This window comes from Caretta caretta, chromosome 5 (assembly GCF_965140235.1).
Source record: "Caretta caretta isolate rCarCar2 chromosome 5, rCarCar1.hap1, whole genome shotgun sequence".
Taxonomy (NCBI): Eukaryota; Metazoa; Chordata; order Testudines; family Cheloniidae; genus Caretta; species Caretta caretta.
In genome coordinates, this window is record NC_134210.1 from 133,993,411 (window position 1) to 134,008,281 (window position 14,871).

The 14,871-nt window shown below is 44.4% G+C and overlaps 1 protein-coding gene across 1 annotated transcript in view; it reads left to right on the top strand.

Annotated features, from left to right (window-relative positions):
• Positions 1 to 611: 611 nt before the first annotated feature.
• TMEM38B (transmembrane protein 38B) overlaps positions 612 to 14,871 on the top strand; it is a 51,070-nt gene continuing 36,810 nt past the window's right edge. The window contains exon 1 of the mRNA XM_048850678.2: positions 612 to 768. Coding sequence (XP_048706635.1) covers positions 663 to 768 — 106 coding nt within the window. The 5' untranslated portion in view covers positions 612 to 662. The remainder of the gene's footprint in view (positions 769 to 14,871) is intronic.

Sequence of the window (14,871 nt, forward strand, 5' to 3'; positions counted from 1 at the left end):
TCCTCTGCCCCAGCAACCCCCCCGCAAATCCCGCCCCCTGCAGCTCCCCGCCCCCTCCTCTGCCCCAGCAACCCCCCCCGCAAATCCCGCCCCCTGCAGCTCCCCGCCCCCTCCTCTGCCCCAGCAACCCCCCCGCAAATCCCGCCCCCTACAGCTCCCCGCCCCCTCCTCTGCCCCAGCAACCCCCCCGCAAATCCCGCCCCCTACAGCTCCCCGCCCCCTCCTCTGCCCCAGCAACCCCCCCGCAAATCCCGCCCCCTGCAGCTCCCCGCCCCCTCCTCCGCCCCTAGCAGCCCCCTCCCCCAGCAAGTCCCGCCCCCTGCAGCTCCCCGCCCCCACCAGCCCCCCTCCCCCAGCAAGTCCCGCCCCCTGCAGCTCCCCGCCCCCTCCTCTGCCCCAGCAACCCCCCCGCAAATCCCGCCCCCTGCAGCTCCCCGCCCCCTCCTCCGCCCCTAGCAGCCCCCTCCCCCAGCAAGTCCCGCCCCCTGCAGCTCCCCGCCCCCTCCTCCGCCCCTCGCAGCCCCCCCTCCCGCAGCAAGTCCCGCCCCCCGGGCTGGTCCCTCCAATTAACACTCAGCGCCCTCCCTTCTCCCGCCCCCCAGCTGTGGGGGCGGCGCGCGAGCCGGGGCGGGCCGGGCCCGGGCCGAGGAGCCGCCGCCGCCATGGAGCTGGGGCAGGTGCCGCTGCGCTTCTCCCGCCTGCCCATGTTCCCCTTCTTCGACGCGGCGCATTACCTGGCCTCCGTCATGGCGCTGAGGGAGCAGCGGGGTGAGCCCCTCCCCCTCTCCCTCCCCCGCCCCGTGCCGGGTCTCTGGGCCCCCCCCCCGGCGCCCCAACCGCCGCGCCCTGCCCAGCCGGGAGCCCCGGGCGGCCCCCCCCGCCCCGTCAGGCGGGACCCCCCCGGCGGGACACGGCTGCCCAGCAGGGCCGGGGGCGGGACCCCCCGGCGGCCTCCCGCAACCCGCGGGGCGGGGGGTATATGGTAACCCCCCCCCCCCCATCTGTCTGCAGCAGCGCCGGCCCCGGGCTTTGGGGGGCGGTGCGCGGGGGCCCCCCACATCCACTTCTGCCCCGCCCCCCCGCCCAGCCTGCCCCCCCCCCCCCGCGCCCTTCCCTGTGCTGGGCGCTTCTCCCCCCCCCCCCCCCGCCGGCCGCTCCCTGCCCCTGCCCTGCCCTCGCCGGGCTCTCGGCGTGGCGGGGCCAGGCTCGTCCCTGTCCGCGTGGGTGCGCTCCCCGCGGCCCCTGCGCAGCACGCCGGTGAGAGCGATGCTCCGGGCCGACCCGCTGCCGGGGAACCCCCGGGCGATTCACGGGTGCTTACCGCGTCTGTCTTGACATGTTCTGTTGCCCATTTAAGTTGTAACTTTGTGAGTCCCCCGCCCGCCCATGATTTGTCTTTGCTGTGAACATTTAAATAGATAGAAATGGGGGGAAATGGGTAAACCCATAATGTTGCACAACTGCCAGTTCTCTCAGGTCTGTTCCCGAAGCTTTAGTTTTCTCATGTCTGTTCCAATACAATTTCTAGTGGCCTCTGTCCTGTCTAACTTAGTGGCAAATTAGGGGAAAACTTTCTGTAAAAAACTTTGAAAGGAGTGCCCCTCAAGCAGGGAGACCCAAATGTTCTATATGGATTTGTAGGGATAAGTCTCTTGTTATTGACTTTATATTTGTGCACTTCAAGTCAGGTGGTTGGGCTCTTGCTGCTATTCTTTTAGGTAAAATTATAGTGCTCATCCTTTTATCTAGGTGCCTTTTGACAGTTTTGAAATATACAACAATGAAGAACCCCTTCATTAATCAGCATATTCCCAACAAATAGCAATAAATCAGCAACAAAAGGCACATAGTTATGATCTCCTACCAATGCCATGCCTTCCCATTTTCTCAAGCTAGGGAAAATAAATGGACAAAAAGTCCAGTAACTTGCTGGTTGAAAGCCTTGCTATTGGTGCTTGATTTTTTTTTTTTTCTGCATGGCTTTGGACAGAAGGGATGAGGTGGTTGAAGTTCCTTGGAAATTCAAAACATAGCATTTTTGAAGGATTGAACAAAGATGGGCCCAGAAACTCTCCAGAGTCAACATGACACTTGGGCATGTAGAAGCTAATTCAACTGTTATAAGAGTAAATCCTCCCCTGCTATGGAAAGCTATGTTGTAGCATTTCCAACATTTTTCTTCTGCATACGAGTTGGGGCAATATTTGGAAAGTCTGTGGTGGAGTGCAAGCTCTGTGGGGCTTGTTGTGCACTATTGGATTTGGGGCTATTAACTAGCCTTCACCTCTCATAGAGTTGAGTCAAGTGTTGTATAGATTAATCCAGCCTTGAGACTGGAATAACTACTGTAGAGTGACTTCAAAGATTGGGAAAGTTCCTCTGCCCCAGAGTAACTTCCCTATATTTGGGTCTTTGGCAGTTCATGACTGTTTTATCAGACTTAGGCAGATTTAGGAAGACCATTGCATTGCTCTGTTTACTTCCCATTTGGAAGGCTGTTTGCTACCAGAAGGGCTAGACGCTTTATTTTTGTTTAAAAAGCTTATTCTGCAATAACTGATGAGTAAATTCACCAAGAGAAGTTTTACTGTTTGCCATTAGCATGTGCATTTGCCAAGGCTTGCTTATTACTAACAATGTGTCCAACAATATTTGAAATTGAATTAGGTAAAATAAGTGGAAAAAATCTAAATAAGACTATAAATATATGCAGTGTCAGTTATTTGCGTAATATCAAAGTGTGGTAGGCAGATGCATTAAAAATACCTAAACCACACCTTTCTGTCTTCCACAGATACTAATCTATGCTGATTACTCTAATAGTAATGTTAATAGAAGCTTTCTTTTTTTCTAAACCTCTTGCTTCTCCTGCTAGATCGTAACATCTCTGTGTAAGCCAATTGTGGTAGTAAATTCCCTACTGTAAAAGTGATTGTGATGTCACAAATATTGGCTTATGACATTAAAGGAACAAGCAGTTTAAAAGTGAGAAATCTCCTATGTATAGATAACGGAGAAGATGTTGCATTACTTTCAAGTTCCAAATTCCTCTGAACTTCGGAATTAGGTCCAAATTGGAGATGGACATTAGTGAAGAAAGGACCTACTTCTCTCCCCCTCTTATGGCACATCTTCAGTATGGCTTCAGTAAAATGTTGCATTTTAGAAAGTTTGCTTTAGTGGCAGCAGTTTCCTAGCTCTGGCTAGAGCTGGACAAATAATTCGTAACTATTCATTTGACATATTTTTATCTTTCTGTTTTGACAGACTTGAACAGAGCTTGATTTTAAAAAATAATTACTATTTAGAACTACTAGTCGAATTTCAGTGAATAAATCTTCATCTGTTACTCGTTTGCAAGCAGTTCATTGTGGCTAGTTGATATTGAAAGTTTAAGCTGTTGAGTAAATTGGGTACTTTGGTCTTAGGGTATATTTTTGTTCCCTGATTGTAATTTTTTGTCTGACTTGCTTTTCTTTTGCATGCCTCACTTTAGTATCTGTGCATCTCACAAACATAATGAAATACCCACATTTTACAGATGGATGATCTGATTCAGTGATTAAAGATTGGTGCAAGGTCACACAGGAAGTATGTGAAGAGCCAGAAATAGAGCCCCAATCTCCTGTGTCCTCTGTCCACTACCTTAAATACAAGAAGATTTTAGAATCTTCCTATTTTAGAATCAGGTTTCTGGTAGGAACACTTATGTATACATATTCAAAATTTATTTTCCATTAATACTCTCTAGTATTTGCTTAATTTTTTTGTTGCTTCTACACGTACTCCTATCAGCAAACTACAATGCTGTAAATGACCATAGAATCGGTTTGAGCACACATTGTATTCACTTAGAAATTTCAATTAAAATACATAAATTTGTGTTTGTAGTATTTATCTTGGTTTAAGTATAGCTCATTTTCTAATTTGAGCATGGAATTAGTAATTTTCTGTGTGGGGAAAGGGGCATTGAGCGCCCCCCCCTCCCCCAAAAGAACTGAAACATAAATATTGGAGTTGTGAATGGGTCAAAATTATTCCAGCTGTAACTCAGTCAGTAGACTTGCAGTATATGTGGTGTCCCATTGTGTCACAGCATAGTCAGTCAGCAGCCTGCATTTAGCATCCTATTTTATTACATTGAGGGTTTACTGCATTCTTTTTAGAAAATGACTTTACTTTTATCATAGAATCATAGAATATCAGGGTTGGAAGGGACCCCTGAAGGTCATCTAGTCCAACCCCCTGCTCGAAGCAGGACCAATTCCCAGTTAAATCATCCCAGCCAGGGCTTTGTCAAGCCTGACCTTAAAAACCTCTAAGGAAGGAGATTCTACCACCTCCCTAGGTAACGCATTCCAGTGTTTCACCACCCTCTTAGTGAAAAAGTTTTTCCTAATATCCAATCTAAACCTCCCCCACTGCAACTTGAGACCATTACTCCTCGTTCTGTCATCTGCTACCATTGAGAACAGTCTAGAGCCATCCTCTTTGGAACCCCCTTTCAGGTAGTTGAAAGCAGCTATCAAATCCCCCCTCATTGTATAAGTAGGGGCATAGCGAGCAGATCGAGGGACGTGATCGTTCCCCTCTATTCGACATTGGTGAGGCCTCATCTGGAGTACTGTGTCCAGTTTTGGGCCCCACACTACAAGAAGGATGTGGAGAAATTGGAGAGAGTCCAGCGAAGGGCAACAAAAATGATTAGGGGTCTGGAACACATGCGTTATGAGGAGAGGCTGAGGGAGCTGGGATTGTTTAGCCTGCAGAAGAGAAGAATGAGGGGGGATTTGATAGCTGCTTTCAACTACCTGAAAGGGGGTTCCAAAGAGGATGGCTCTAGACTGTTCTCAATGGTAGCAGATGACAGAACGAGGAGTAATGGTCTCAAGCTGCAGTGGGGGAGGTTTAGATTGGATATTAGGAAAAACTTTTTCACTAAGAGGGTGTGAAACACTGGAATGCGTTACCTAGGGAGGTGGTAGAATCTCCTTCCTTAGAGGTTTTTAAGTTCAGGCTTGACAAAGCCCTGGCTGGGATGATTTAACTGGGAATTGGTCCTGCTTCGAGCAGGGGGTTGGACTAGATGACCTTCTGGGGTCCCTTCCAACCCTTATATTCTATGATTCTATGATTCTTCTCTTCTGCAGGCTAAACAATCCCAGCTCCCTCAGCCTCTCCTCATAAGTCATGTGTTCTAGACCCCTAATCATTTTTGTTGCCCTTCGCTGGACTCTCTCCAATTTATCCACATCCTTCTTGTAGTGTGGGGCCCAAAACTGGACACAGTACTCCAGATGAGGCCTCACCAATGTCAAATAGAGGGGAACGATCACGTCCCTCGATCTGCTCGCTATGCTCCTACTTATAGATCCCAAAATGCCATTGGCCTTCTTGGCAACAAGGGCACACTGCTGACTCATATCCAGCTTCTCGTCCACTGTCACCCCTAGGTCCTTTTCCGCAGAACTGCTGCCTAGCCATTCGGTCCCTAGTCTGTAGCGGTGCATTAGGTTCTTCCGTCCTAAGTGCAGGACCCTGCACTTATCCTTATTGAACCTCATCAGATTTCTTTTGGCCCAATCCTCCAATTTGTCTAGGTCCTTCTGTATCCTATCCCTCCCCTCCAGCGTATCTACCACTCCTCCCAGTTTAGTATCATCCGCAAATGCTTTCTTTGTTTTCACAACTTAAACTTTGGACCATCTGTATTATGTAGGACTCCAAATTTATTCTTTTTCTAAGTACTCTGTAGGGATAATTTGTGGAAACTGTACCTTTTATTAGTAATGGCATGGTTACCTGTTAAAGTATGAGCTTTTTTTAAGAGAAAAAAACTTCTTTACTATACTTTTGATACACTTTGTGACATAAGAAACATTTTCTTTAAATTGTGAAGGGAAATTGGTGTTCACGAGTGAGGTACTGGTGCCACTTGTTAGTCACATTTAATGTAGAGTTTTTTTATTTATAGGATTCTCCACATAAGCTGATGTTTTTTCAGGAGAATTATAGAATCCTTGGCATAGGGTTTTGATAAGTGAATCTGATCCTTTTTTTTTAGTGCTAAGTTGTTATTGTTAGTAACTATATTCTTACTGATATGGAAACTAAGTAATCTTAAATAGTGTTTAAAAGTATTTTATTTTAAAAGGGTTTTTTATTTCACCCTTTAGGTGTATAACCAAGACAAGCATGGTGTGTGATATTAATCATTAATTTTGTAGGTTGGAGGAGGACAGTGAGGAAGAAATGACAGGGGAGAGCATTGAAAAGCAGGGCTTTGTCACACTTTTTTACAAGAATAGTTATTTAATGTCAAACATTTTTTTTAAAAACCAACAGAAAACTTGTATTCCGCATCAGCCTCTGCTTTTGAAACCTAAACTTCACCCCTAAACTACAGTATTTGCAGACTAGTTGGTTTTGCTCAAATCACATTCTGCATGATTTCATGATGCCTCATTAGCGTTAAAGGATGCTTCATGGGACAAACATAAATGACAGTTAATTTGTAAGTGAATGACCTACTTAAAATTGAATTTCTCTGTTTTTGAAGGTTTTATTCCACCCATAATGTTGTTAGCAATAGTAATGCTAAAGGACAGTTAGCATTGAAGCAACAAGCTTTCTAGCTATGTCAGCACTATAGCAAGAAAACAATGATTGAATTGCAAAACACCAGTGTTTAGAGCCCAGAGACTTCTAATGATGCCTAGCATAATCTTTGCTGGGCTACCTTTATAGTTTTGATTTGTTTGTGATACTTGAACTTTTTATTGCTTAGTGCAGAGATTCCCGAACTTTGATCTCTGCTGGCTTTTGGGGAGCAGGCTGGTCATGTGATGATACAGTATTTAGTTTCCAGCTGCTTTGCTGTCGTCAAAGATTGCTAAGAAGAGCTGAAGTATGAAAAAGCAGGTGGAAACAGGGAAGAAGCAGTCAGTTTATCTACCCCTGCTAGGGACTGCTGCTGTGGATGAGGAGGAGACTAAATAGGAGCCATCCTTAGGCCTGGTCTGCAATACATGGTTAGGTCGATGTAAGCTGCCTTGTGTTCTCTTAGCTGTACAAGTGTCTTCGCTTAAATTTGACTCCCGCCAGTGTAAGTGCCTCGCTACGCCAATTTAGTGACACCACCTGTCTGAGTGGTGAAGAGTCATGGTTGATGTAATTAGGTTGCCGTAGTGTCCGTGTAGACACTACACTGCTTACATTGACTGTTACTAGCCTTCAGGAGCCATTCCACAATGCCCCACGCTGACAAGATAATCGATACAAGCGGTCCTGGTGAGGATGCGCAGTGCTGACACAAGGAGCCAAGTGTGAGCGCGCACAAGTGATTTAATAACTGTGGTGGCTGTATTCTGATGTAAGTTAGGTTGACATAATTTGGTGAAACTGCCCAACCAGGTTCACAGCCACGGAGGGTACCTAGTCAACATGATGGAGCCGTACTGTGACAGGGAGAGGCTGGTACTGGCCGTGTGTGGCCAGTGGGAGAAGGGAGAAGATCCCCTGGTGGGTCTCTTCCCTGAGACAGGAGCCAGCGCCTTGCTGGAATCAGTTCCCCTCTCTGACCAGCTAACCCCTGCCCAGCAGGCAGGGATCAGAGAGATGCTGCATTCCTACCAACAGCTGTTTTCCAACTGGCCTGGGCTCACTAAGAGCTGGAGCTGTCCACTGTTCGGAGATGGGAGCTGGCCCTCCCATCAGGTGTGCCCCCTTCAGAGTAACTGGGAACACAGCCCAGGCCCTGGCGGCAGAGGTCAGAGACATGCTGGCTTTAGGGATGATGCAGCCATCCACTAGCCTTGGGGGGCCCCTCCTGTGGTTCTGGACCTCAGGCCACAAAGAATCGGATCAACCCATTTTTCCTATTGGAAGCTCAATGCCATCACACTATGCTGTGTTCCTGTCGACTAATAAACCTTCTCTTTTACTGGCTGGCTGAAAGTCACGTCTGACTGTGGAGTTGTGGTGCTGGGCCCTCTGGCTTCCCCAGGAGCCCCACCTGGGTGGACTCGCTGTGGGAAGTGCACAGTGTGGAAGGGGATGCTGAATGCTCCGAGGTCAGACCCAGGAAGGTCGAAACTGTGTAAGCTGCTTGCCCTGGTGATAGTATGCTCAGAGAGAGGAGGCATGCTCCCCCAGAGTCCTGACTGGCTTCCTACGGAGCAGTTCCAGAGCATCGCCCTGATGACTCTGTGACACACAAGTGATTTAATAACTGTGTTGGCTGTATGCTGACGTAAGTTAGGTTGACATAATTTTTGTCGACATGGCCCTAGTCTGTATCTATACTAAGGAACCTAAATATTAGTGGATTTTTTTTGACAGTATTGGTGAGAGCCCTAATGTAAATATGATTCCAGCAGCATCTGGAGTCTTAAGCACTGTGTTGTTAATTAATACAGCATCTAAGCAGTTCTTAATTAACACATGATAAAAATACAAGAAACTCCTGAAAATTTGGTTGCATTAGGATTCTATTGGTGTTACTACTGGGAAGCTTTTGCTGAAGATTCCTAGTGTGGACATCGCCTTTAGGACTGGATGTGGAGAAATTATGTCGTGGGGCTTGTCTACACTCGCAACCTTAAAGCGCTGCCATAGCAGCGCTTTAATGTGGCTTGTACAGTCACGGCACAGCGCTGGGGGAGAGCTCTAAAAAAACCACCTCCACGGTGGGCGTAGCTCCCAGCATGACTACCAGCTTTGGTGCACTGTCTATTCTGGCACGCTACAGTGCTGAAACTTGTGTTTTTTCACACCCATGAGCGAGAAAGTTGCAGCGCTGTAACGTGCCAGTGTAGACAAGCCTATGGAGAATGCAGCCAGTTGTCAGGGAAGCATATGGAGGGGGTTGGGAAAGAGGAACAAAAGAGGGAGTGTGATTAACTTCTTAAACAAAAAAACCCCAAACAAACACACACACACTTACTGCATTAAATAGCTAGAAATACCCTCAAATGTTTTTTGCCCTCCTGTTGCTATTAGAAAGCCTGTCAAACAGAAAACTGAGAATATAGGAGAGACAGTGAATTAGATTACTTGGAAAATGCTGTCAGAAATGCACAGAGTAAACTAGAAAAAATAAAAATGTTTCTCTAAGCTTTCAGGTATAATCTTATTTGTTTACAGTAACAAATAGCACGTACAGTTTTTTGTCAGAAACGTGATTTATTTTGGTGATGCCCCCACCGCACCTCAAAACCGATTGCTGTTGCCTACTGCAGGCAGTCTTACTGTATAGGGTTGTTCTGTTGAGATTTTATTCATTACCTCTATCACTGTGTCTAGGTGCAGGTACAAAATATAAAAAGCAAAGATTATTAAAATCTAAGACACCGTATCAGCTGGAAAACTTTCCCTTCCAGCCCAGGAATGAGAAAAGGAGCCTCAGCTACTAAACTCTGATCTGTTTGACAGCTTAGTGGGTCATCTCTTAGATCTTTTATACATCTACTATAATGCATCTTCTATCTATATTTGAGTTTACACCAGGCCTAGACAGTACTGTTGAACACCTGATCCTGTGTCTGAGGGAGATTGCTAGCTCTTATCCATGCCCCTATCTGGCTAAAACTGACGTGGTGATGGTAGGTTGAAGAGAGCTATTGGAAGATATGCCAAGGATTATTGCTACACCTTTGTTTGAGAGGATGTGCCTGCCACTTGTGAAGTGGTGTTACTGCATCCCCAGTACTGTTAGATGATCATATGGCAGCAGTGTCCAAGAATGCTTCTTTACTGTCTGCACCTGGCTGGAAAACTCAGTTTTTTTGGATGTGGACCCTGTTATTGTGATACATACTTTTGTCACTCCAAGACTGGGTAAGTACAATACATTCTGCATGGGGCTGTAACTTTAATCAGTCCAGAAACTAAGACTAGTGCAGAATGCAGCAGTCTGCCTATTAAATGGTACTTCCCAGTTGCAGCTCATGATACCTGTACTCAGTGATTTACATGGGATACCTTTTGGTTTCCTGATTGAATTTTAAATGTTGTGTTTGAACTATAAAGCCCTCAATAGCTTAGGAACTTGCTGCTTGAGATACTGCCTCTCTCCTTGTGCCATATTGCCACAGTTGTGAATAGTGGGCGTGTGCTAGGTGGATTCTCCTTAATTTAAGAGGTGGAGCATGGTTAAAAGAGATGGTAGTGTATTCTCTGTGAGGGTCCCTCAGCTCTGTAATAGATTCCTTTCCTCAATCTTAAATAGCCATTTGTTCTGATGTGAAGGGCATGCTGCAAGGTTAATCTATTTGTACCTTTTAATGCAGGGGGGGGGAAATAGTTTTGTTGGAGGTTTAGTCCTGTTGGCTGGCAGAGGGGTAAGCTGCTGTTTAATTTATTTCTGGTTTTGTAATGTATTTGGGGGGGCAGGGCAAGAGCTCTGGATAGGTGCCCCTTTTATTATCATAGAAATCCAAATAAATATTTAAAAAACCTAAACTACCCCATATTCTGCATGTCTTCCCCTCCTGTATGTGAATCCTCATTTTATAATATGGGATCTGGATCTAATGACCCTTTTGTACACTTCACATGTGTCATTAAGTGAACCTGATTGTTCACCCAGATCATTATCTCCTTTGTTAACCTTGTCAATTACAATTAAACTTAATTAACTGCAACTTTAATGCCCAAAGCACTGATAATAGTATTCAAGCTGAATAGATATCCTCTGATTTTGAACATTAATAATTATTGCAGTGTTGTAAAAACAAATCATGCAATACATATTAAATCTTTAGTCTGTATTTTGTATTTAAATTTGAAACTCCAAGAAACTAGTTGGTGTCAGTTTTGTAAACTTGGCTTTTGTGCTGGAGTTCAGATATAAAAACTGACTTTATTGGATATTTGCTTGTATCTATGATTAGAAATACCGCCTTTTATGAATATTCCAATTAAGTGAATATAGTAAGGGCTGTGTGTTGCCTTTGATCCACTTGTGCATTTTTTGATATCCATAGGGGTCTTCTCATCGTTCAAGGATAGTTTAAAAAGGATCATTAGAGGGCATCTTTATCTTCTGAATTTCAGTTGCTTGTAATAACCTGTGGGCTGGAAATGTACTTTTTCTCTTGGTATAACTCTTCTCTCTCCCTTTGGCAACCATTCCTTTTCCTATGCTTAGAGCAGAGATTAAATTTAATATTGCTTGCTTTCTTGTTTGTACATCTCTAGGGACACTTTCACTTTACCAAATGACAGGTTTCAGAGTAGCAGCCATGTTAGTCTGTATCCTCAAAAAGAACAGGAGTACTTGTGGCACAAATTTATTAGAGCATAAGCTGTTGTGAGCTACAGCTCACTTCATTGGATGCATAGAATGGAACGTATAGTAAGAAGATATATATACTTTTTTTTTCTCCTGCTGATAGCTCATCTTAATTAGCCTCTTACAGTTTGTGTGGCAACTTCCACCGTGTGTGTGTATGTCTCTCTTCTTACTATATGTTCCATTCTATACATCCGATGAAGTGGGCTGTAGCCCACGAAAGCTTATGCTCAAATAAATTTGTTAGTCTCTAAGGTGCCACAAGTACTCCTGTTCACTTTACCAAATGTAGTTTAGGGCTTACAAGAGGAGGAAGGGGAAAAACAAAACTTGATTTTAATTCAAAAATATTTAGAAGCTGCAATGGAAATTGTAGACTGACTTAAAAAGGTAAAATGTGGAAGGAAGTTGTGGTAATTGGGATGGGTTGGACCCCCTTTCTGGGATGACAGCTGATGTACTGGGGTTTCACTGAGCCCCTTCTGATCCACCAGCCTGGATTCCCTCTCTCTGTTGTGTTGAATTAGGCTCTCCGGCCTCTTGCAGCATGCACACACAGTTAGGGCCACACACAGCTGCAGACATAGACTGAAGTGAGCTCTGTGAGAGGATTCACCAAGCACTCACATGCACACCCCCTTTGGGGAATAAACCCAAAATAAAACGGTCTTGCGCTGTATAGAAAGATCTGTACAGGGCAAGCTCATAAAAATTCCCCGTCTCCCTCAATGTGAAGAGAGAGACGCACAACTTCTTGCCCCCACCCAGTTAAAAATTGCACAAACTGGGTTTAATAAACAAAACAAATTTATTAACTATAAAAGGCAGATTTTAAGTGATTATAAGGGATAACAAACAGAACAAAGCAGATTACTGAGCAAATATAAGAAAACATGCATACTAAGCTTAAGATCATAGAGACTGGTTTCAAGAAGTCATTTTTCACCCTAAATGTTATTTTAGGCAAGTTGCAGAGTTTCTGTAGCTTGGAGTTCCAGTTATTTCTTCTTACAGACTGGACCCCTTTCTCAATCTGTACTCACCCCTCCCTTTCCCCTCAGGTTAGTTCCTTTGTCCCTTCATCCCTTTAGGTACTTTCAGCAGTCCTTCTTGGGTAGGCAGTGGAGGAGAGTCTAGATTAACCCCCTCGCCAGCCTTAAAAAGGATTTACCTAAGGTGGGAAACTTTTGTTTAATCCCCATCCCTCTACAGGGGAAAAGCACCAGCAGTGTTCAAGGTGGTATTTTGGTCAGGTGATCTTATCACCTGACCTTGCAGTGTCAAAGCAACTGTGAAACCAGATTTATTTGCAGTGTCCACAGGAAGGAACTCCAGGCAGATGGGAGATCCACATCTTCAAAGACTCATTGTCTTTTTCTAATGGCCCAGTAAGTCTGATTGCTTACTGTCTGGTCGGCGTTTCCCCAAGTACACACAGTTGTAATTGTTATATAGTCAGTATTCCTAACTTTAAATACAGAAATGATACATGCATACAAATTGGATATTCATAGTAAATCATAACCTTTCCAATGATATCTTACACGAGTCATCTTGCATAAAGTATGTCTTAGTTATGCCATATTCATATCATAGCCATATTTCTATAAAGAATATGGGGTGTAACGTTAGTCATCTCATCTGTCCAGTTCAGCAAAGCAATGTTTTGAATAGTAACTTGAAAGTACGTTTGAATCCTGACCATCTGAGACTTGCTGAGAGTGAGATTAGTCTCCTCCCCATCCCAAAAATATACTCTCTTCTTCCTCTCTCCCTCCCATCCCCCAGCAGTCAGATACACATTTAAGTTGGATCACCCTCTGAAAAATGTCAGAACACAGTGTTAGTCTCCCATATCCCTGCAGACAAATTATGTACATATAGTTGCATGGAAAGCAATTTTAAAACTTTCTCCATGAATGCTCATGCATCTCTATAGGGAAGATTTCAGGATCTGAAGGTGGGATTCAATTTTTGCCTCCCTTCTCTACAAACTAGGAAAGGGGGGGAGAATACTTTAGTGTGTAATAGGGGGCAGTAGTCCCAACATTTCAGTCTGAGAGAGTGCAGTGCATGAATGCCCTTAACTTGATTACAAAAATGGGACAGGATGGGAGTGATTGTTTTTGTCATTTTAGGGCTAATGTGACTAAACCAAGGTGTGAGCTGGCAATGCTTCAAAGTAGAATTGATAAAAATCCATAAGTCTTTCTAGCAATCAAAAAGTTATTTTATCACATCCGTAGATATGCAGGGTGCTTATCTCCATACACTTGTTGATCCTTTTAATCAAAGATGCTTTCATCATTTTCCCTGTTAGTTACATACTTGCAATATCAAGAATTTCCATTAAGCCCAGTAGCCATATCTGGAGTATTTCTCAAACTACTGTCCTTAGGCTGGCTGCCATTATGATACAGAATATAGCTGTCAGAACTGGATTATTGACCTGGGAACTATCTCTCACTCAGGAGTTGTAGTAATCAGAGTAATTTATTGTTTCATAATCTGGGACTAATAATCAAGAGTTTAACACTGTCTACTGATATACATTTAAGCCTTTTTTAAAATACAAAACTAGGCAAAGCCATTATAGAGCAAAAGTACAATAATAAGAGTAAATCCAATATCCATAAATGAATGGAGCTAGGCTGTTATCAGTGGTGGCAGATGACAGAACAAGAAGTAATGGTCTCAAGTTGCGGTGGGGGAAGTCTAGGTGGGGGAAGTCTAGGTTGGATAGTAGGAAACACTATTTCATTAGGAGGGTGGTGTGAAGCATTGGAATGGGTTACCTAGGGAGGTGGTGGAATCTCCATCCTTAGAGGTTTTCAAGGCCTGGCTTGACAAAGCCCTGGCTGGGATGATTTAGTGGGCGTTGCCCCTGCTTTGAGCAGGGGATTGGACTAGATGACCTCCTGAGGTCTCTTCCAACCCTAATAGTCTATGATTCTATCAGCTGAATCTCTTGTTATGATGTGTAGACCTGCTGTGGGTATGAGTTCATACCAAATGAGCTCTATTTTTAAGGAGAAACAAATTTATGGTCTGGGCAATATCAGTGTTTAAAGCAAGTATTCCAAAACTGACCACAGATTTACGTGGTGGATGTTTTCTAGGTGCAGGATGTAGGGCAAGTATAGCCATCTTCAGAAAAAAGAATGAGGAGTACTTGTGGCATCTTAGAGACTAATACATTTATTTGGGTATAAGCTTTCTTGGGCTAAAATCCACTTCATCAGATGCATGCAGTGGAAAATACAGTAGGAAGATGTATATGTACAGAGAACTTGAAAAAATGGGTGTTGCCATACCAACTCTAACAAGACTAATCAATTAAAGTGGGCTATTATCAGCAGGAGGAAAAAAAACGTTTGTACTGATAATCAGGATGGCCCATTTCAAACAGTTGACAAGAAGGTGTGAGTAGCAGTAGTGGAAAAATTAACATGGGGAAATAGTTTTTAATTTGTGTAATGACTCATCCACTCAGTCTTTATTCAAGCCTAATTTAATGGTGTCCAGTTTGCAAATTAATTCCAGTTCTGCAGTTTCTCGTTGGAGTCTGTTTTTTAAGT